At 51.8% G+C, this 22,753-nt stretch overlaps 2 protein-coding genes and 1 long non-coding RNA gene across 3 annotated transcripts; all 3 read right to left on the reverse strand.

The window, feature by feature from the left end:
- Window positions 1-619: 619 nt before the first annotated feature.
- On the reverse strand, window positions 620-5,025 carry LOC114776111 (trichohyalin-like; the record flags this gene model as incomplete). The annotated part of the gene is made up of 6 exons (XM_028966723.1): window positions 4,966-5,025; window positions 4,725-4,845; window positions 4,167-4,651; window positions 3,474-3,667; window positions 1,858-2,076; window positions 620-722 (listed from the first exon to the last, which is right to left on the reverse strand). Coding segments are annotated over exons 1-6 (1,182 nt in total), but the record flags the coding sequence as incomplete, so codon positions are not given.
- Window positions 5,026-5,137: 112 nt separating this feature from the next.
- On the reverse strand, window positions 5,138-7,399 carry LOC114776110 (uncharacterized). The gene is made up of 4 exons (XR_003745364.1): window positions 7,335-7,399; window positions 6,238-6,322; window positions 5,983-6,163; window positions 5,138-5,257 (listed from the first exon to the last, which is right to left on the reverse strand). It is a non-coding gene; the product is annotated as an uncharacterized LOC114776110 (long non-coding RNA).
- Window positions 7,400-19,433: 12,034 nt separating this feature from the next.
- On the reverse strand, window positions 19,434-22,016 carry LOC114776112 (frizzled-7-like). Its single transcript, XM_028966724.1, has one exon. It carries the CDS (start codon window positions 21,419-21,421, stop codon window positions 19,784-19,786), a length of 1,638 nt encoding a protein of 545 aa, XP_028822557.1. The 5' UTR covers window positions 21,422-22,016; the 3' UTR covers window positions 19,434-19,783.
- Between the last annotated feature and the right edge of the window lie 737 nt (window positions 22,017-22,753).

Consider the following 22,753-nt stretch of genomic DNA (forward strand, 5'->3'; position numbering starts at 1 on the left):
CCCGGTCCACACTTTTGGTTATCAGTCCTGATGCATTTCCTTTCCGCTTCTCCCATCTTCCTTACGAACTTGACGGACTTTATTTGAATTTTTTTGGTGTGTCACAGATCCTTTTTGAAATGATGATGGTAATAAAAACGAGGACTCTGGAAAGGCTGCTTGTTTGTTTCATTTGAAAGAGGGATGAAGGAGGGATGAGGGGAAATAATCATTCACAATACTGATCAACACGCCTTGGTAACCATTTAGCTCCGCCCTTTTGGTGGCCGTCCAATCACAGCAAGCAGAGGGGTAAGCAACATGTTGGTGGACTCGGAAGTAATGTGGGTTTTTAGGCCACACCCCGAATGCCACTTTCCTTATCGGGTGAACAGCCTGCTGGATCTTCAGGTCCAGACCATGGCTTGGAGGGTCCGTTTCTGGGTGGATCTGTAGCTTCTACACAAACTTCTAAACAAAGTGATTTGAGCGAATGGACGTCTCTGCTTTTTGGCTCTCTAGCTGTAACACTGTTAGGACTCCAGGGTGGCGAATCAGGCCCAGTCGGTCCAGTCAGATGATGGGACACCAGCTGCCCGGTTCCTCCGTAAGGCCCAGCAGCTGGAGCAGGGCGAAGTACGAGAAGACCCAGCCTGGACACGTCCTGGGACTGCTCAAGCCCCCCGGCCTCCAGCAGAAGACCCCGCCGGAACCGCAGCCGCTGCTCCAGAGCCACTTTTTCCCTGCGTGCCGAGAGGGACGAGAAGTTACGGACATTTAAAATCTGCACAGATATTAATATTTCACACTTTGGTTCTTGTGCATAAAACACAAATTCATCCAGTCGCTCTTCTCCGGATCTTCGTCCCCCTGCAGTGGTGATCAGGGTAGATGCAGCTTTTGCTTGATTTAGCATTAGCAAAATAACTAGTAACTTAACCCTGAGTGTCTCCAGGGGGGACTGTCCCTGTAACTACTGACTGTAACCCTGAGTGTCCCCAGGGGGGGACTGTCCCTGTAACTGACTGTAACCTTGAGTGTCTCCAGGGGGGGACTGTCCCTGTAACTACTGACTGTAACCCTGAGTGTCTCCAGGGGGGGACTGTCCCTGTAACTGACTGTAACCCTGAGTGTCTCCAGGGGGGGACTGTCCCTGTAACTACTGACTGTAACCTTGAGTGTCTCCAGGGGGGGACTGTCCCTGTAACTGACTGTAACCCTGAGTGTCTCCAGGGGGGGACTGTCCCTGTAACTACTGACTGTAACCTTGAGTGTCTCCAGGGGGGGGACTGTCCCTGTAACTACTGACTGTAACCCTGAGTGTCCCCAGGGGGGGACTGTCCCTGTAACTACTGACTGTAACCCTGAGTGTCTCCAGGGGGGGACTGTCCCTGTAACTACTGACTGTAACCCTGAGTGTCCCCAGGGGGGGGGGGACTGTCCCTGTAACTACTGACTGTAACCCTGAGTGTCCCCAGGGGGGGGACTGTCCCTGTAACTACTGACTGTAACCTTGAGTGTCTCCAGGGGGAGACTGTCCCTGTAACTGACTGTAACCTTGAGTGTCTCCAGGGGGGACTGTCCCTGTAACTACTGACTGTAACCCTGAGTGTCTCCAGGGGGGGACTGTCCCTATAACTACTGACTGTAACCCTGAGTGTCTCCAGGGGGGACTGTCCCTGTAACTACTGACTGTAACCCTGAGTGTCCCCAGGGGGGGGGACTGTCCCTGTAACTACTGACTGTAACCCTGAGTGTCCCCAGGGGGGGGACTGTCCCTGTAACTACTGACTGTAAGGCGCTCTGGATAAGGACGTCTGGTAAATGCTGTAAAATGTAGGGCTGCTGGATGGGTGTGGACCAGAAGATCTGGAGCACCTGCTGAACCTCTCCATCTGCAGCCGCGCCTCCTCCCTCGCCATCCGCAGCGCGTCCTCCTGCCGCCTCCGCCTCTCCTCCTCCTCTGTCCTCCTCCGCTCGTCCTCCTCCTGGAGGCGGAGAAGATACTCCGTCCTCTCGTCCTCCTCCATCTCCACCAGCCGCCTCAGCTCCTCCTCGCGCCTCTGCTGCTCCTCACCCGCTGGCGCTCCTGCTCGGCTGGACACGTGTGTTACCACGGCGAAGCGCTTATTAACGGGGAAAGGTCAGACTTCTGGACGCTTGTGGGGTGTCAGTTCTCACCTGCCCTGCGCTGCTCTTCCTCCTGCCTGAGACGGAGGAGGCGCTCCTCTGCCTCCTCTTCTCCTCCTGCCTCCTCCTCTCTTTCTCCTTCTCCGCCTCCTCCGCCCTCCTCCTCTCCCTCGCTTCCTCCTCGCCCCCCAACGCTCCTCCTCGTCCTGCAGCTTCCGGAGCCTGAAGGACAGATTAAATGAAACCCGCGCGTTTCCTCCAGCAGGGGGAGCCGGCCGAGCGCTGAACCCCCACTTTCTGGAGAGGCCGGTGTGTGTGTGTGTGTGTGTTGTGTGTGTGTGTGTGTGGATTCCCCCTCTGTTAGTGTACATGTACATTTACATTTTACGCCATTTACCAGACGCCCGTATCCAGAGTGACTTACAACGTGCTTCCATGTCACCATGGATGAAGTGATCAGTTCTGGTTCACTAGGACCCCCAACTATGAATACAATCTTTTTATTCACTCTGTTCTAGTTTCTATACAGAAGTCAGACCAGAAGAAGGTTCCAAGTTCATCTAAATATTCTCTAAAGAGGAAGGTCTTGAGCTGCCGTGTGAAGGTGCTCAGTGACTGAGCTGGAAGTTCATTCCACCACCGAGGGGCCAAGACGGAGAAGAGTCTAGATGAGCGTCTTCCTTTTACCTTCAGAGATGGAGGGACCAGGCGAGCAGTACTGGAGGCTCGGAGTATACCAGGTGCAGTGCGAGGTGTGTATTTGGTTGAGGGGTGTATGGTAAGGTACATATCACGTCCCGCACTGTAAATAAACACACTTTCGTGCATTTTGACTTGGCCCGTGTTTTCCTCCTTGTCCCCGTCCACCACGTTCACGTGGCGCCTCATTAATTGTTGAAAGGTTGAGGTTTCATGTTTCCAAACTGGTAGTACTGGTGGACCCAGTTTCAAACAGGGCCGGTGGAGGCCTAGCGGTTAAGGAAGGGGTCCGGGTTCGAATCCAGAACCGCCAAGGTGCCACTGAGGTCCCCTTGATGAAGGTCCCGTCCCCACACGCTGCTCCCCGGGCGCCTGTCATGGTGCCCACTGCTCACCGAGGGTGATGGTTAAATACAGAGGACACGTTTCACACCATGTCACCGCGTGCTGCGCTGCAGTGTCTCACAATGACAATCACTTCACTTTCACCCAACTTGTCCCTCAGCAAGACACTTAACCCTGAGTGTGTCCAGGGGGGGGACTGTCCCTGTAACTACTGATTGTCAGTCGCTCTGGATAAGGGCGTGTGGTAAATGGCGCAAACGTAAATACGGTTTTTAGTGTTTTAATGGCTCTCTGTTTGGACGGGCGTGGTCCACTCTGACCTGGCCTGTTCGGCTCTCTGCTTCCTCTCCTCCTGCAGCTCCTCCTGCACCCTCTCCTCCCGCTCCTCCTTCTCCTGCTGCCTCAGCCTCTCCTCCTCTTTCTCCCTCCTCCTCCGCTCCACCTCCTGGCGCCGGTGCTCCGCCTTCTCCGCCCGCAGCTCCCGCTGCCGGGTGGCGTCCTCAGATTTATTAACCTGGATGTGCAGGTGGATTAAAGGTCCCGTATTATGAATCTTTTTTTTTTGTACCGCTAATACTGTGTCTGAAGTCCATTTTCATGTCAGGGGACCTTTAATAAAACACTATTAAATAATTAGGAAATGATATAAAATGATTAAAACATTAAAACAAAATTCATATGAGGAATGATTTGTAGTTTCCTTTCTATGTAATTTTGTTTTATGCTGATTTTATGAAGACTTGATTGTTATTTTTTTTTGTTAATTTTATTGTTGCTTTTATTGATTGTGTAACACAGTTATTGTATTTTCAGATATCTTGAAAGGTGCAATAAATAAAAAGTATTATTTAGAAATAATGAGGATATTATTTGAAGTCTCTTCTTCAAAAAACTATTAAAACATGTAAAACAGACAAAACCTGGCAACATTTCCAATTGTATTTGCTTATTAAACGCTGGCTGGTGTGTGTGTGTGTGTGTGTGTGTGTGTGTGTGATGGTGTGTAGAATGACCTCTGCACGCTGCTGGTCAGACCTCCTGCTGGTCATGTGACAGCTCACGCTGCTCGTCTCCGATTTGACAGGCTTTGGTGTCCGCCTTTCACTCGTCAGCGCAGCTAAGCTCGGAGTGGACGGTTGTAGAGAGGCGGGAGTGGGGCAAGGGGGTGTGGCCTCTGTTAATGAGCTCAGCCTGTGTGAACTTTGACCTCGCGACGATGATGCCGATCGGTGGTCGAAGTTGTAGTCAGAGCTGCGGGGTGAGGTGAGGACGTGGGACGAGGGTCGCCCACTCTGTGGTTGGCTGCTCCCCTCTACCTCAGCGATGTCATCGGATGGTGGACACATCCATTCTTCTTCACCGTCCTCCTCTTCTTCAACCTCTTCATTCTGTCCCGCCATCAGTTCCCCATCTTCCTCGTGAGTCGTCTGTTCAGCTACTTCCAGCTGGTGAGTTTCCTGTCTAATTTCCCTAATTTCCTGTTGGGGGCGGGGCTTCCCTGTGGAAAAGAGGTAATCCGTATGAGAACATGCTTAATTACCCAGAAGCCTCTTGTGGCCTCAGACACTCACCCACAACGAACTTGGCCCGATCTCGGTTCTTTTTCTTTCTGTTCCTCATCGCAGCACCCATGCCCTTCGATGAACTCTCCTGCTTCTGTTGTTCTCTCCCTCCTTTTATCCTTCTTTCTTTCTAGAAGACAGAGACCTTCAGGATGGGTAACCATGAGTAACCGTTCTGTACAGTTATCAGCCCATATAGAGGAGAAATCGGAGCTTCCTTACAACCTTTTAGGAAGGACCTTTCAAATACCTCTTTGCCAGGTGCTCTGGTATCTTCAGTCCCTTGATCTCCTCCAATTTCCCTCGTCATCGTTATGGTCCAGGCCCTTCATGTTCCTCGCTTTCCTGTCTGTCTTTTCTTTTCTCTCTCCTCGAGCCTGACTGTTTCTTCTCTTCTCCGGGCTCCTCCTTTCTTTTCAACCTCACCCCGCCTCCCTCCTGTCTTCTGCACCGTGCCATCTCCATGTTCTCTGGCCTCCTGTTTGGTGGAACCCCCACGATTTCTTGGGGTTCTCTCGGTCTCTACACCCTGCTTGGATTTCCTGTTGAAAGAATAAACTCTGTGAGAGGAAGGGGACTGGACGCATTGAGTGGGGGAATGAAAACAACAATTACAGGGGACATTAATGAGGCCCACGGAGACATGCACTTTGACCTCTGCTCGAGGTCGGACAGCAGGAGATCATTTGACCCATATTCCAAAACAAGCACATCATTTCAGCATGAATGTGGAATCCCAGCGTCCTCCGTACGTATCATCTTACTGTTGATCGCTGGAAAAATTCAAATCCCATCCCAGGAGCAGCTGGAGCGCTGGGAACGAAATTCCAAGGAAGGTTTTGGAAACAGGGAACCAGGAAAGACGAGCAGGGCTCAATCAGAGGAAATATGAGCCCCGCCTCTTACGTACGAGGCGTCCAGACATGGTTACCATGACACAGCCGGACGTTCCTGAATCACAGCTGCCCGGGAAGCCGATGCAACTGAACTGGTAATATAACCTATATTCCAAAAACTCTTTTAATGGGTCCCTGGTCGGTTTATGAGGACATCTGACCATGTTCTGACCAGCATTCCAGTGTTTTCATTCCATATTTCTAACATTCAATACCTTTTTTTAAATGAGGATGTGAGGCCTCATGGAGTGGAAAGAACTTCCAGCAAATTGTACATAAAAGGGCATCTGTAGTAAACATTTGTGGAATATTATTATGAAGAAGACGCTGGAATGGAGAGGACTGAATTGAACAAAACACGGAACGCTCACTCAGAGTGCCTCGGAGATCCTGCGGTGGATTGTGGGCCGGTTTTCACTCTCACTGGCACCTCTGCTGAACCTGGGGGTTTGGGGCCACTGGGCTGTGGCTCTGGTTTCCTTGCCAGCACGGGGGGGATCTCTATGGACCCGTTACCATCCTTCCTCTGCAGGACGTTAAGCTGAAGCTCCTCTGAGGAAGAGAACAGAGGAGAACAGAGCAACGTGTTCCCCATGCTGGTTTATATTTGAAGCTCTGCTGCACACCTGGACTAGTGGACAGCGTGTCATCTGTCCAGGTTAGATCCAGTAAACTGGTCTCAGCTGTCTGAACATCATTATGGGATGGAACCTGAGGGGAGAAAAAGAAGGTTGAATCAAAATCCATTGTCTGATACACCATTGTACAACCAACATATACAAATCATACACCTGACATACCCAACACACACCCAACATACCCAACACCCATCATACGCCCAACATTCACCCAACATACATCCAACATACACCCAACACACCCAACATACCCAACACCCATCATACGCCCAACATACACCCAACATACACCCATCATACCCAAAACATGCAACATACGCAGCACCCATCATATACCCCACATACACCCAACATACACCCATCATATACCCCATATACAACAACAACACCCATCATATACCCCATATACATCCAACATACACCCAACACACACCCACATACCCAACACCCCTCAGACACACCCAACATACACCCATCATATACCCCATATACACCCAACATACACCCATCATATACCCCATATACATCCAACATACACCCACACACACCCAACATACCCAAAATACATGCAACATACGCAGCACCCATCATATACCCCATATACATCCAACATACACCCAACACACCCAACACCCCTCATACACCCACATACACCCAACATACACCCAACATACACCCATCATACCCAAAATACATGCAACATACGCAGCACCCATCATATACCCCAAATACATCCAACATACACCCAACACACACCCAACATACCCAACACCCCTCATACACCCCACATACAGCCAACATACACCATCATATACTCCCTATACATCCAACATACCAACGCCCATCATATTCCCAACACACCCAACATACATCCAACATACCCCCAACATACCCAACACACACCCAACATACGCAGCACCCATTATATACCCCATATACATCCAACATTTATTTATTTATCTGGGTGTGTGTATATATATATATATGATTTATATATATATATGATTATCATATATAATCATATATATATATATGATTTATAATCTTTCTCCAGATGAACGGCTGCAGCTCTCTCCGGGTCTCACCTGATTACCATGAAGCTGCTCCTCAGAGGCTCTCTGCAGGTTGTTCTTGGCGGCAGTTTGGGCTTTTTGAACATGTTGCCGTTGTCCTGTTGGTTCGCCCATGGTGGGACAAGACGATCTTCTGTACAAGTTAAATACGAGGTAGGACATTATCTGGTGTTTCTCCAGCATTTCTGTGCAAAAAGGGATCTGTAGAGATGTGGAACTGCAGCACATACAGGTGGAACCGGCGTGAAATGAGATGTTTCTGCTTTGTTGGGGGCAACTTCAGGCTTCCAGGGGGAGTTTTCACCTAAACAGAGAGTGTTGAAACTGTTACAGGCCATCCTCCGTCCTCCGTCCCTTCACTGTCCACTAGGGGGCAGGACCAGGATGACAGACCTCTGAGCAGCTGGCTAGCTGGAGGCCAGAGACTTCACACAAGTGGACGGTAAAGAGAGTCGGGCGCTGAGGGACGAGTGAAGCTCGCAGTGAAATGTGGCCGGGTTGGATTTCAGAGTCCGACGGCGTGAAACACGTGTGTGTGTGTGTGTGTGTGTGTTACCAGTTGTTTTCCTGCTCACACCTGTGATGTGTGTGCGAGATCAGCTCTGGTCCAGACGCCTACACCCCCCACGTCACGTCCTCCACCGCGACTGAAGCTCGGTTTATTTTCTGGCAAGTCTGCGCCTCAGTAATGGATTCCAGGGCGCTTTGAAGTCGGGGTGAGAAGGTTGGGCGGAGGGGAGGTGTGGCTGGGGATTTGGGAGAAAATGAAAGAGGGAAAAAGCAAGACGAGAGCAGAGAGGGTGTGTGAACCGGAGAGAAGGAGCGGATTTCTCTCAGGAGGGCCGAGCTGCACTTTACTCCAGATTCGCTTTCGCGGGGAGACGCGTAACCCGTTCCCTCCTATCAGCTGCAACGGATCTCCAGACACACACACACACACCAACAGGAGCCATTGTTAGAACCAAATTCTAACTACGTTTCCAAGCAAATGTTCCCATCAGAGCAAAATGTACAAATCCAGCTGATGTTCAGAAGCACACATTAACGAATTTTGCATATTAATATTGCAGAGCAGTAATGGGGTCTGCTGGGAGCGTATACATGGTTACCGGCACACATACGTTACACCCTTACAATAAAGCTGCATCCTGTCTGCTGCTGTTCACGACCAGCAGAGATGCAGGTGCATTGTTGGGGTACCCACCACCCGGGCAGATCCCAAACCCGGAGAAGGTGCTTCTATTCCACGAGGGAGCGTTCGGGAAAGATGGGTTTTGTGAGTTCATATTTGTATTCATGAAATCTCATAAAAGCCATTTTACCCAAAACTAAGACCAGATGACAGCAGAACCGTGTGTTTAGGCCACGGTAGAAACCGTGCAGCTTCTGTTTACTGGTAGTAAAAAAGTAAAAAAAAAGTAAAATTTGGCTAAAGTAAAATTTAAGTCTGTAAAATTAGCCATTAAACTGTACAATGACAATAAAGCCCGTAACACCCATCGAGATGAAGAAGACAAATATGGACCTAAGTTTGTAATGTGGTGCCCATGGCTTCTAAATATGGAAAAATGTGTGAAAAATGTGTTTTTTAAGGGTGAAGGTGTTGGTCAGAGTCCTTTTCATGACTCCTGCTCCTCGTGTGGGTTGTTGAGTTCATTTTAAGATGTCTGGTACCTGTGTGGTAGTTGCCTAGTGGGCGAGACACTAACATCTGGACCAGAAGACCACAAAGTCCCAGGTTCGAACCCCACTTATTACCATCGTGTCCCTGAGCAGGACACTTAACCCTGAGCGTCTCCAGGGGGGGACTGTCCCTGTAACTACTGACTGTGAGTCGCTCTGGATAAGGGCGTCTGGTAAATGCTGTAAATGTAAATGTGAGCTTGTAACAGGGGCGGAGCCGCTGTTAATTTCAGTTAGTAGAACTATTCAGTGACTTCTTTAATTTACTTTATTGCATTCTACTGGAAAGTAAGTCTTCTTTATTTAGAACGTTTTTGTTTGACTGTAGGCCTGGATTATGGAGCACCAGAGTACAATCTTTACTCTAGATTAAAGCTTGTGTAAGTGTGTGTGTGTGTGTGTGTGTGTATACACACACACACACACACACACACTTTTATTATTTACATTAGTTACTGTACGGTGTACAGCAGGGATAAAGTTTTTGAGTGCGGGGAGTGAGGAACAGAGATGCACGGAGGGGATCAGGAGATGTGGCGGGGGTAGGGGGTGGTGCCTGGGGCGTCTCGGGTTCCCCGAGCTGGGTACCCCACCGACCCATCACTCTAAACGCTACCAGATGTGCCGAGAGCGGTGGGGGTGTTCACGTACGTCCAGCCAGTGCCGGGGCCTGTTTTATTCGTTCTTCGAAAGACGATGAATTTGCCATCAAATCTGAGCAGAAAAAGAGAATTTTCAGCATTTTATTTTTATCTGTATGTTAATGTGACTACATTTATTTGTATCGCTGTTCAGGTCGTCAATTATAGTTTTTTGAGGAAGGACTTGCTGAAACTTCTGAATGTTCTGACTACACTTTACTCACACCGTGGATCTGTGGTCTCTGCGTGCAGCAGGACGGTCCACATTTCGTCCAAATCTCCATCTGATGGCAGCACCTCCAGATTGACGGGAAGACCTTCAAGAACGAAACAGAACAAAAGAGATTTGACACGCTACATAAGGCACTACATTTGTGTCTGGTTGGTTGAGCCATTCTGATTGGCTGAGAGGAAACCTTCACAATTTCATAAATCCTCTTTATGGCGGGTTAGGAAGCGGACCCGTAAAATGGAAGGTCCTGAAATGCCACTGAGGTCCCCTTGATGAAGGACCCGTCCCCATACACTGCTCTCGGGGTGCCTGTCATGGTGCCCACTGCTCACCAAGGGTGATGGTGAGGTGATTTCTGAGGTGAGGTGACTTATTATATTGCTTATTTATTAAAAAATATAAAATGTGGGTTTAGTTTCTGATTAGGATTGGGTTTTGCAAACCACCCACACTACACATTCATTTGGGGGCGGGTTTAAATCCCTAACGCCCTGGTCATTGCCATGGTGACCTGTGTGAAGAAAGACCCCCTCACCGTGGTCCCGTGTGACATCACGCAGCACTGGGTGGTCCTGGTCAGCAGCTGTGGAGTCCCACAGGGACAGCTGGAGGATTTCACCGTCGGGGCCCAGGACCAGGCAGCCCAGGGCTCTGCCCTCCCGCCATTCTGAGAAAGATGGCGAACACACAGGATGAATGAAGGGCAGGGGAAGGAGGACTGGGATGGGGGTTGAGCGGGGGAGGTCAGTCCTGTTACATCAGTCAGGTGGTCCTCTGCTGGTCTGTGCCTCATTAACAGCGAAAGTCCAAATTCGTGAGCCACATTCAGACAAAACACGTCACGTAAAGAAAGAGAGGAGACCAGTCCAGTACCTCGAAGCTCCAATGGAAGGCTACCACGCACAATGCTGGGCTCTGATTGGCTGCCCTCACTGGGCTCGTGCGGGTCCTGTCTGTAGATGGCCATCGAGCTCTGCTTTCCCGGACCCTTCCGCCCGACCAGTGGGGGCAGGGCGACCAGCGAAGAGGGGTGTTCTACAAGAAAAGAAGGAGCTTCAGGCCACTTCTTCTAAATCCGAGTCCCAGCAGGGACCCTCACGCTCAGGCCTGATTCACGCTCAGGTCCACAACTGCAGATGAGCTGGTCATGACATGGGACAGAGAATAATGATGCCCATCTGTTCCATTCCAACCGGGGTGTGTGTTTATGTTCATGTACATTTCTACATAATCTGTAAATTCAATGGATTTATTGAGCCAGAGTATTTATTGTGTGAATTTAAGGTGGATGTTTACTCGAACCTTCCATCTACCAGGGGCCACACACTCGCCTATGACATAACACACTCGCCTATGAACCAGAAGACCCAGGTTCAAATCCCACTTACTACCAGTGTGTCCCTGAGCAAGACACTTAACCCTAAGTTGCTCCAGGGGGGGACTGTCCCTGTAACTACTGAACTAAGTCGCTCTGGATAAGGACATGTGATAAATGCTGTAAATGTAAATGTAAATGTAAGGTACCGTCCCCACACACCGTCCCCGGGCGCCTGTCATGGTGCCCACTGCTCGCCAAGGGTGACGGTTTCACCGGGGCAACTAATTGTTTCACATCTCACTGTTAAATCACAGTGACTCCGCCCCATATGGGTGGTACACAGGGACCAAACAGCCAATCACAAAATGAACCCAGGAACCCAAACGAGGAGCACGTCATCTGGCATTGCTGACCGTACTTACGCTCTGTGGGACCTAGATGGTGGAATGAGATTCCAACCACCATGAGGACAGCTCCACCCCTCTCTGCATTTGAGAATCTCTCTTCTCTCTGGGATCAATAAAGTCATGGCACAGAACATGACTTGGAATATGGAGACTTCACCTTCTCCCGGCTCCAGAAGAATGACGTGGTCGTAGTTAAACCCGACGAGTCTAAAGCCGAGGTCTCCAACCTCCCGTTCCTCCTTTGGCCGGTTCAGTTCTTTTAGCCTCTCTTTAGCGTGGCTGCCACGGAAACCACCTGAATAAACCGGATGCCTGGTCTTAGTTCTAAAAAAAAACCATTCATAATCTGAGATGAACCTACTTTTCAACTCTTGGGTCTCATCCTCTTGTTGTTCAGAAAGCAATAAGAACATCTTGCTGCACCCAACATCTTTTGGTCTCTCAGCTGTTGCAGGTGCATCTACTGACGCTTCTGCTCTTTGCAATGTTCCTCTTGGTAGAGGTGCAACTGGTGTGTCTGACGTTGCCGCTGGTCTCTCTGTTGATACCTCTGGTGTGTGTGGGGTCCAAGGACGTTGGGGACCTTTTTCGCCTGTGATTAGCGCCTCTTCGGGAACGGAGGGCAGGTGGTGGGCGTGGTCAGCTGTTTTCTGTTACAGTTACACCATAATTGTCATTTTTGTCAGACTGCCAGGCTGGTCTACACGAGATCTGAATGAAAATTAGACTTACTGCACAGGTGTGGTCCTCGTAACCTGAGCTCACCACTGCCCCTCTGTGGATGGGAGGAAGATGCAGGATGGACAGGCTGGCTTCTGACACTGCCTCCTCTCTGCACCCGCTGTGTTTAGGTCCACCCGGCCTTGCTGGTGGTTTCAAAGTGCATATTCAGGTAAAAGATAAGGAACAAGTAGAAGTAGGCTTTGTATGGACTTACAGGATTGGCTACTGTTCCTTAGATGGTTTCCAACCATGTGACCCCCATAGAAGCTGATGTTAGCGGGACGGCTGTTCGTCCATGAAGAATCTACGTGGGCTGTCTTCAGACTGAGTTTCTCATGACCCCACGTGGGCTCTGAAGAGCCGATCAAAGGTGGCAGAGACTGTGTTAGAAAATACAGAAAAAGTGATCTTTAAAGGGCCACTCGCGGTCCGAAAGATTGGTGTGACATCAACAGATCATTGAACAATGGCTGATTCATCATCATCTTCCTGGAAGACCTTCAGCTGACCCTGAGTTGACTCTGTGACCCTTCAGCAGGGGATAGCTCATGGAAATACACTCTTTGTAGTGGTAACGAAGCCGCGTGGAGGGAGTTACCGTGTCCTGGGAGCGGTCTTCCATCATTCCAGCGTTTTCCTCCTGTTTTTCAGACTTCAGCTTGGTGAAAGGGCTCATGGGAACTTGCGGTGTCTGTACCACTATTCTCAGCTGCTCTCTTTTCGTGGGTTTTGTTGGTTGTGGATCATCTGGAACACCTGTCTCCGAGCTCATTTTGAAGTCTGTAATCAAATGAGCGCAGAAATATCCGTCAGTTTGTTGACATGATGCCCTGTGATGAAGTGAAATGTGAAGCTCCAGAAGGTGGCTGTGGAGTTGCCGGGTTATACATGGATACGTCTGCCTAGGTTGACCCAGATAAATCCCTAAATCAGCCTCCACCACGCCCAGTGCATGGAGGGATGGAAAAAGAAGTCATGGAAGAAGCCCAGTTCTGGGCTGGAACCACGTTTTGCCTCAAACTGTTTGGATCCATTAGATGCATTACATGGTTCCAGCTTTATGAAGACATCAGGAGACATGACATGAAGACATGAAGTACCTGTAGGCCTGTGAGTTGCTGCTCTAGCTGGGATTGGTGGAAGGTAGATGTGGGTGGTGCGGTCGGGCCTGGGGGAGGGGAGGAGGCGAGACCGGTACCGTAAGGAGGTTGGGTGGAGAGGGTGGCTTTGAGAGGTTGAGGGACCCTCCTCTTCATTCTCTGCAGGCAGAAGAGCGAAGCCACATGTTCACGTCCCATCTACATTGAGACCTGTGTTCTTTGTATAAAATTCTACTGAAAACATGCGATCTAGAGACAATTTAATATGCACGACTATGGAAGAAAAAAAAAAGTCAAGTAATATTATTCAGCGAGCTCAAATTCATCTTCAGGAATTGTTCAAAAGTCTGGACACCTTCTCATTCAACGTGTTTTCTTTATCTTCATGACCATTTATGTTGGTAGATTCTCACTGAAGGCATCAGAACTATGAATGAACACATGTGGAGTTATACATGTGTATATGGGACCTGGGTTCTCACCGGGTGGGTGGCATTGGCTCCACCGTTCCTGGGGACTCCGGCTGGTGCTCAGGTGGAGCAGCGGGTGGCGGCTGTTGGTGCTCCCGCCTTCTCTCAGCTAGGAAATAGACAGCACCAACGCTCGTTCCCATGGACACCCATGACTTTTACATTTACAGCATTTACCAGACGCTCTTATCCAGAGCGACTTACAGTCGGTAGTTACAGGGACAGTCCCCCCCTGGAGACACTCAGGGTTAAGTGTCCTGTAGTAAGTTCATTAGGCGAGTGTGTTACACACTAGGCTACTACCCACCCATTTTACTTGAATGGTACTCATACATTGCACATCTGGTTGGACCCACTTTATAATAATAGATGATCAGTGTTACTACTGTGTTGGAAGTGTTCCGCCACCCTACAATACACCCTACAAAAAATGAGCTTAGATAGTCAAACACAAGACGAATCATCTAAACGTTAGAATTTCATGATGCTTTTAGAATTTACATGTGATGCTTATAATTTAATAATAAATGTGTTATTCATCACACCTTAATTATAATGATTATGGCATATCAAAATGGAGTCATCTTACATTAAAGTCCAACATCAGGTTGAAACTGCACCTTTTTGAATGAAATGACCACCATGTTGACATTTTTGAGCTTTTGTTCAGATGACTTTAACTTCAGTATTCAGCGTGCGCCTGTATACGCTGACAAGGCCTCTTTCTTCTAGTCCGTTTCTTATCTCAGCGCCGCTGCTGATGTTTATTTGAACTCCGCCTTCAAGTGAAGTGATTGTCACATGTGATACACGGCAGCACAGCACACGGTGCACACAGTGAAATTTGTCCTCTGCATTTACCCCATCACCCTGAGTGAGCAGTGGGCACCATGACAGGCGCCCGGGGAGCAGTGTGTGGGGACGGCGCTTTGCTCAGTGGCACCTTGGCGGATCGGGATTCGAACCGGCAACCTTGTGATTACGGGGCCGCTTCCTGAACCGCTAGGTCACCACAGCCCCACGAAGGGTTGGGCGGATGGGAGGCCGCGGCTGTGCTACCATTGTGGACGGCCCGGCCTGAAATTTATCTTCACGCGGCACGCCCGCCCGCCCTTCGCGCTCTGTGTCTCGGCGATAACTTGGGGGGTCGGCTGGTTGACCTCTAGGCCACCACGTGCCCCTGCACTGCGTCTCCGCCGCTGCTAATCTGCACTCCTGTCTGGCGAGAGGACGGTGGGTACGGACGGCGTGGCGTGGAATGCTGGGAAATCGGCCCGCACTCGGCGCTTATCTGCCCAACGCAGGTGCAGCCGGAGAGCCCGGGCTGAGGCCGCGGCGGGGGAGGAGTTAATGAACAGCCCAGCCCGCCATGTCCCCCCGGGGACGTCACCTGGACCACGACTCTCTTTCAAAAGGCTGTTCTTCCCCAGGCCCCGCCCCCTCCGTGACCCCAGCCTAAAGCGGGGTCCCTGTAGAAAGTCGTAAAGGAAGGAGCCGGGCCGTGATTTACGGGCGGCGGAATGAGGGGACCTTGACCTTGGCAGGAGCCGCGCACAAAGACCCCACTGTAGCCCGAAAGAGGGAACGCGATACGCGCCGAGTGTGGGGTTTCCGCCGGCGTCCTGCTGCCGCGACTAATACAGGCCGTATATATAATACACCCCAAAACGTGGCCCCCTGATTTAACTTCGCCTGCTCCTGTTTTCGTCTCATCTGACTGAAGCTTCTGCGGTCGTGACGTTATGACGTTGTAATGGACTTTTGAAATGGAAACACAGCAGCAGCTTTGGGGTTTTTTTTTGGAGGGGGGGGGTCTGCGTGTTTGGCGCGTTGTTGCCCGGGCGACCCCGGAGTCCAGTGGTGTCACATTCGCGAATTCTCCAGCTGATTTAATTTGTCGCTTTGTGGTCAGTAATTCAAATCTCGTGGCTGAACTTTGTGGGGTTGTTTTTTTTTTACCTGCTTTTCACCGCGAGATAAAAGGACTCGCGTCAGGTCCCCCAGGGGGTGCAGGCGGAGCCGCCTCTCGTCGCTGGCCCCTGATTGGCCGGAGGACAGGGCCATGTCTTGGGAGAACAGGACGAGCGGCCCTCTCCTGGTGCTGTAGGTCTTGGGGGGTGCCGGCTCCGCCCCCCCCAGCATCCGGCCGCTCCTGGACAGGCGGAGCCGGGCCCTCCGGTCGAAGTAATCCTGCAGAGGAAGCAGGCGTCGCTGTGATCGTGGAAAACGGGGGGGCCGGGGGGGCCGCAGAGCCAAATCCACGTTTTTCCACGAGCTTCAAACGCGCGGGGTTACTGTAACCGAATCCGGAGCTCCGGACCGCGGTAATTAGTAAGCGGGGTGGAGTCTGGCCGTTCCGTACACATGCGTCCAATTAGCAATAAACGGTCAACGCTAAGACGCCGCCATCAGTTCCGCCGCACTGACCTTTTAATAATAAATAAAGTGAAGTGATTGTCACATGTGATACACAGCAGCACAGCACATGGTGCACACGGTGAAATTTGTCTTCTGCATTTATCCCATCACCCTTCTGATTACGGGGCCGCTTCCTTAACCGCTAGGCCACAAATTCTTTTTTGTGCCCCCTGGTGCAAATCCGTCCCTCGTAACGTATTTAAAAGAATAAAATCTGATTTGTAGTGATATTTCTTCTGTTTGCATCGAGTAAACTGGGCTGTAGGGCTGAATGGTGTCATTTTTACGATCATTCACTGAAAAACTGTGGCGTAACCGTACATTGAAATGTGAGTTGCTTGTGGGCGTGGCTTTAACACGGGACACTTCTGATTGGCTAGCATGACTATCATACAGGGCCATCGGCGCGATGTGATTGGACGTGGAGGGTGGCACGTTTGGGCCCAACGCGGCCTTTGCTCTGGAACCCGCTGTTTTCCACGGCTTCCGTGGGGGCGCAAGAGTGGCCGTCGCTGAAATAGGTGGGTTACCGTCACGTGGTTCTGACGACGCACTATTGCTAACAGACGGCAGGATGTCTGGGGGTCTCGGTTCGGTTCTGAGGCGCCGTTCGGCCCTACTGGGGTCACGAAAAATTATATTCATAAAATCCCAATAACACACACAATATTATTCAAACCTCTGAATAATCCAGTAGGCTGCACAGACTCTATAGAGAACAACGTTTTTCAAGTTTGTAATTAATTATGAGTACAGACTCGTAATTATAATTAAATTGTAATTATATTGTAATTATATTGTAATTATATTCGTAAAATCCCAGTAACACACACAATATTATTCAAACCTCTGAATAATCCAGTAGACTGTACAGACTCTGTAGAGAACAACGTTTTTCAACTTTTTAATGTGTGTTGGGGAAGGATTTGAGGTTTGAAAACGATCTTTCATCGTTTGAATTGTAATCCTGAACGGTGTCGCTCCTTGGGTTACCTGAGCCTCGTAGAACACCTCCACCCGACCACTCGGACCTCCATCTTCCGCCGGCGCCACCCGGCCGTACCCCCGGCTCAGCAGAGACAGCGGCGGCTCCTTCATGGCCTTCGCCTCACATCCGCCCGGCCGCGCCCGGCGCCTCGCCTGAAGACCTGTGGTTTCGTAATTACGATCCCATTCTTACCGTGTTCCGTGTCGACCTACCGATTCGCCAATAGAAGTTCATCTTCAGTTACGACATTTTTACAACCTTCTACGAGACATTTGTTTCAGAAGGTAAACAAACTCTTTTCTTTTCGTCTTCCGTTGTCATTTTTGGTGGTAAATACACAACTGAGCCAAAATGCTTCGCGGCGTAACTTACAGTGCAGTGCAAGACGAACTTGACAAACTCTGTACTAACTTTCAGTCGATGGTGAAGACACTCCACACAGAGCGCGCCGCGGCTTTACCTCACGTGACCGGAGCGGCGTGCGGCAATAAAACACATTCTCCCGTCGTATTCGCCGGCAGGACAGGGACGCGTCCGGCGTGGCAAATATCTGCGTTTGCTGTGCTCGGCTGTTGCTAAGCTCTCACCGCGCTTCTCGCTCGGCCCGGTGTTTGCTCGTTTCCTTGGTTGCAGCAGCTGCCGCCCCCCAGGTCCTGCTAGGCCTGGCGTTGTGGGCCGACTTTAACCCTGGTAGACCTCCGTCCGGGGAGGTTCCTTCTACTGTCCCGGCCGGCTCGGTCTCGGCTCGGTCTCGGCTCGGTCTCGGCTCGGTCCCGGCTCGGTCTCAGCTTGGTCCCGGCTCGGTCTCGGCTCGGTCCCGGCTCGGTCTCGGCTTGGTCCCGGCTCGGTCTCGGTCTCGGCTCGGTCTCGGTCCCGGCTCGGTCTCGGCTCGGTCTCGGCTCGGTCTCGGCTCGGTCTCGGTCTCGGCTCGGTCTCGGCTCGGTCTCGGCTCGGTCTCGGCTCGGTCCCGGCTCGGTCTCGGCTCGGTCTCGGCTCGGTCTCGGTCCCGGCTCCCCACATTTTCATGCACAACGAACGAACGGGTCCTGGTCACCTGAGTGGCAACCAGGAGAAACGACTAATATCAGCCACCGAACGGCGAACGTTGTAGAAGCCCGGTTCCCTTTGTTATAAACGGCGGAACATCTGAGAACCCAAGTTAATTGCTATTCGTGGCTCTGGCCCCGCCCCTGACCTGCAACGGAGAATAAGCTGCTTTTAATGAGCCGGACCGGCGGGTGGAGATTTAAAAACGGATTACGAGCGGCGTGGACACTGTCCCACTGTGTCTTCACGATTTCTACTAATGAAGGCTTGTAAACTGAACAGTTCAGCTGAGGCCAGAATCAGAATTGTGTTTATTGGCCAAGTACGTGCACACGCATACGAGGAATTAGACTCCGGTAGATGGTGTCTCTCAAGTAGAAGAAGACAAGAAGAACGGCAGTGTGTGAGGACGTGTGTGGAATATGTTTATATTTATATATACTGAATATAAATACATGTATGAATGTACATGTCTGTAAGTGTGTATAGATGAACAACGTGCAGTACAATATAATAGATCAAAAATCTTATAAAAAAATCAACGTTGAGGGTGACTCGCAGTGGGACAGTTTCAGCTGTTTAGGAGGGACATGGCTCTTCCTGGTCTGTGTCCAGGGCGTGAGGGGGTCTGAGACGATTTCCCCGGCCCTTTTCCTGGATCTTTTGATCAAACGCAGTAGAATTTGCATGCGGGTATCAGGCGTCCCTGTACTGTACGTTGGAGAACGGAGCGATTCGACGCACAACGTCAGGCCTGAACTGGGACGAGTTGTGTATCGACGCTACGTGCCAGTAGGTGGCGCCAGTGTCGCAGGAAACTCTTCCTTCAGGGTTCGTTTCGCAAAAACTCTCGACTGAAAACTAATATGTCCAAATAGCAATTGCCAAAAATACGCTTAAAATACAGCGCGGCTGATTTATAGAACGTTGGAGACGTTCGGCGTGGCCCGTGTCCACGTGTCTCCGTCGGGGGGACTTCTTGGAACGCTTTAAAATAGCTTTTATGATCGGATTGGACTGCGCGTCAGCATCGAACCAACTCCCACAATGCACCAGGCTCCCGCACTGAAGAAGACAAGCGGAATATTGTAAAAATCTAATTGTTTTTATTCAGCGACGCTGTACATGTACAAATGGTCTCTTACCGCGTTAAAAAACAACCGAAAAGGAGGAGTAAAAAAAAACAAAAAACAGCAAGATTATTTTCATAAATACATATAATTCTTTGAGAAACGTGATTATTTACAGAGATGTGTTGCTTTGCATAAATCTCCACAGCCGCGCCCGTGGGCGACACCCATCCGGATGGTTAAAGAGAGAGAGAGAGAGGAGGCGTGATTGTCGGCGGGTGGCGGTGAGGCACGTGGAGAGTGTACGGCCCCCTCGCGGTACATCCACCGGGACCGTTCCGCAGTGTCCTCGTCCCGGCGTCCCTCACACGGTGGTCTCCCCCTGGCCGCCGCCGCTCAGCCGCTGGTAGAAGCGGCGCCACGACTGCAGCGTCTTGCCCGACCAGATCCAGAAGCCGGAGGTGATGCCCACGATCATGGTCATCAGGTACTTGATCATGAAGACGGTGAAGTCCGGGGACACGGGCGCGAAGTTGTGCGCCGGGCACGGCACGGCGAAGCGCTTGCAGGTCTGCATGTGCCACGTCCGCTCCCACTGCGGCCGGAAGGCCTGCTCGTAGAAGTGGCAGGCGATGACGATGGTGGCGGGCACGGTGTAGAGCACGCTGAACACGCCGATGCGCACCATCAGCTTCTCCAGCTTCTCCGTCTTGGTGCCGTCGTGCTTCATGATGGTCCGGATGCGGAAGAGCGACACGAAGCCGGCCAGCAGGAAGGAGGTGCCGATGAAGAGGTAGACGAAGAGCGGCGCCAGGACGAAGCCGCGCAGGGCGTCCACGCTGTAGATGCCCACGTAGCAGACGCCGGTCAGGACGTCCCCGTCCACCTGGCCCATGGCCAGGATGGTGATGGTCTTCACCGCCGGCACGGCCCACGCCGCCAGGTGGAAGTACTGCGAGTTGGCCTCGATGGCCTCGTGGCCCCACTTCATGCCGGCGGACAGGAACCAGGTGAGGGACAGGATGACCCACCAGATGGAGCTGGCCATGCCGAAGAAGTAGAGGACCATGAAGAGGATGGTGCAGCCCTCCTTCTTGGTGCCCTGCGCCACCGTGTCGTAGCCGTCGTCGCTGAACTTGCCCACGCACACCACCCGGTCCTCCAGGAAGAAGCCGGCGGCGTACGCCACGGCCACCATGAAGTAGCAGCCGGACAGGAAGATGATGGGCCTCTCCGGGTAGCGGAAGCGCCGCATGTCCACCAGGTAGGTGAGCACGGTGAACAGGGTGCTGACGCAGCACAGCACGGACCAGACGCCCACCCAGAGGCGGCCGAACTTCACCTCCTCCTCCCGGAAGTACATCAGGCCGTTGGGCTTGGCGGCCTCGCAGGGCGCGCCGCAGTCCTTGGCCCCAAGGAAGTAGTAGTTGAGGTAGGCGGGCACGGCCAGCTGCAGCGGGCAGGTGAACTGGTGGCCGTGGCGGGGCGCGCCGGCCGGGGTGACGGGGGCGGGCGCGCGGGGCGTGGGGTCCGGCGTGGGCCCGCCGGGGTCCGACGTGTTCTGCCCCACGCAGATCTCGCCCGCCCCGTGCACCGGGAAGTTCTCGCAGCGCAGCCGCTCGGGCCACTGGAAGCCGAACTTGTTCATGAGGGCCTCGCAGCCCTGCCGGGCCCTCTCGCACAGCGAGCGGCACGGCGGGATGGCCTGCTCCAGCACGGTGCACACCGGGGCGTACATGGAGCACAGGAAGAACTTGAGGTCCATGGAGCACTGCACCTTCACCAGCGGGTAGAACTGGTGCACCTCCAGGCCCGCGTCCTCCTGGTTGGTGTGGCCCAGCAGGTTGGGCATGATGGTCTGGTTGTAGGCGATGTCCGTGCAGAGCGGGATGGAGATGGGCTGGCAGAAGCCGTGCTCCGGCACGGAGATGCCCTTCTCCCCGTGGTACTGTCCCAGGGCGGGGGACAGCAGGGACAGCAGGGACAGCAGCAGCGCGGCCATTTCCGGGGACAAAAAGCGCACTTTTTGAAAAATCGTCCGAAGGAAACAGGAGTTCGGCGACAAGGAGGCGACTTTATTCCTCGGGATTAGTCCGCTTCGTCCGCGGGGTTCTGGAGCCACCACGTCCCCGCGGGTGGAAAAGAGACATTCGAGGTCGGGAGTTAGTAATAAAAAAAAAAAAAGCGCTCCGTTCAAGTTTATTCTGAGGCGGGTATTAAAATCACGTCCGGGCGGCTGAATGTCCGACGTTAAAAAAAAAGGATTAAAACCAGATCCAGCGCGACCCAGAAGAACCCAGGACGAGGAAAAAAGGTGAAAAAGAGGTAGAAAACGGGTAAAAGACAGAATAAAGCCGCACGTCGCTCGGCGCCGATCGGCTCCGCTCGGAAATCGGCGGCGCGCAGCGCGACCCAGAAGAACGCAGAAAAGCGGTATAAAACGGGTATAAAACGGGTATTAAACGGGTATAAAACGGGTATAAAACGGGTATTAAACGGGTGAAAAAGCCCGAGTGAAGCCCGCTCCGCCGAACCGCTCGGCGCTGATCGGTTCTGGTCGGAAATCGGCGGCGCGCAGCGCGATAACGCGCCTCGGTTTCCAGGCCGCCCCTCCGGCGCGGGGCGGCCTGGAAACCCGGCGCGCCTCGGCCAATCGCCGCCCTTGTTGTCCTTCGCGCCCGGACGCCGATTGGCCGAGAGGGAAGGGGGCGGGGCCGGGGCCGCGGGCCCCGCCCACGGAAAACTTTTCCCCCCTCGCGGTTTAATTGCGACGAAGCGTGACTGGTTTCATGTAGTTTAATGTAAAAAGTGCAGCGCAGTTCGAGTAAAGATGTAGATGTCTTCTTGTTTGACTTCGGTATAGAAACTAGAACAGAGTGAATAAAAAGATTGTCCTAGTGAACATGGCAGCACGTTGTAAGTCCCTCTGGATACGCCTTAAATGTAAATGTACATGAGCATCCGTCACCGCTGCTGCTTTTTACATGCTTTTTACTGCTTTTTTTTACACCAGATGTGATCAGCATGATTATGAGCTGTGTATGCATGTATGCTGCCTAACAGACACGGAATGACCTCCATGCCGGACACAAATGCATCTCCTGACGCCCATTCTCATTGTTTAAAGCCTCACTGGAACTTCTCCACCTACAAATCACATGCGTGGCGTCCACGTCCCATTGTTTCGCTTTTATAGAGACATGGCCTGTTAGTGCCGCACATTCCACACATCGATTGCGTCCGACGTTCTTGTTGTCGTGGAGCACAATGACCGTTGCAGTATCTAGATGCAGTCATGTGCATGTGGTTTTGAGAGAAGCATTTAATTGGAGCC

This window comes from Denticeps clupeoides, unplaced genomic scaffold (assembly GCF_900700375.1).
Source record: "Denticeps clupeoides unplaced genomic scaffold, fDenClu1.1, whole genome shotgun sequence".
Classification (NCBI taxonomy): Eukaryota; Metazoa; Chordata; class Actinopteri; order Clupeiformes; family Denticipitidae; genus Denticeps; species Denticeps clupeoides.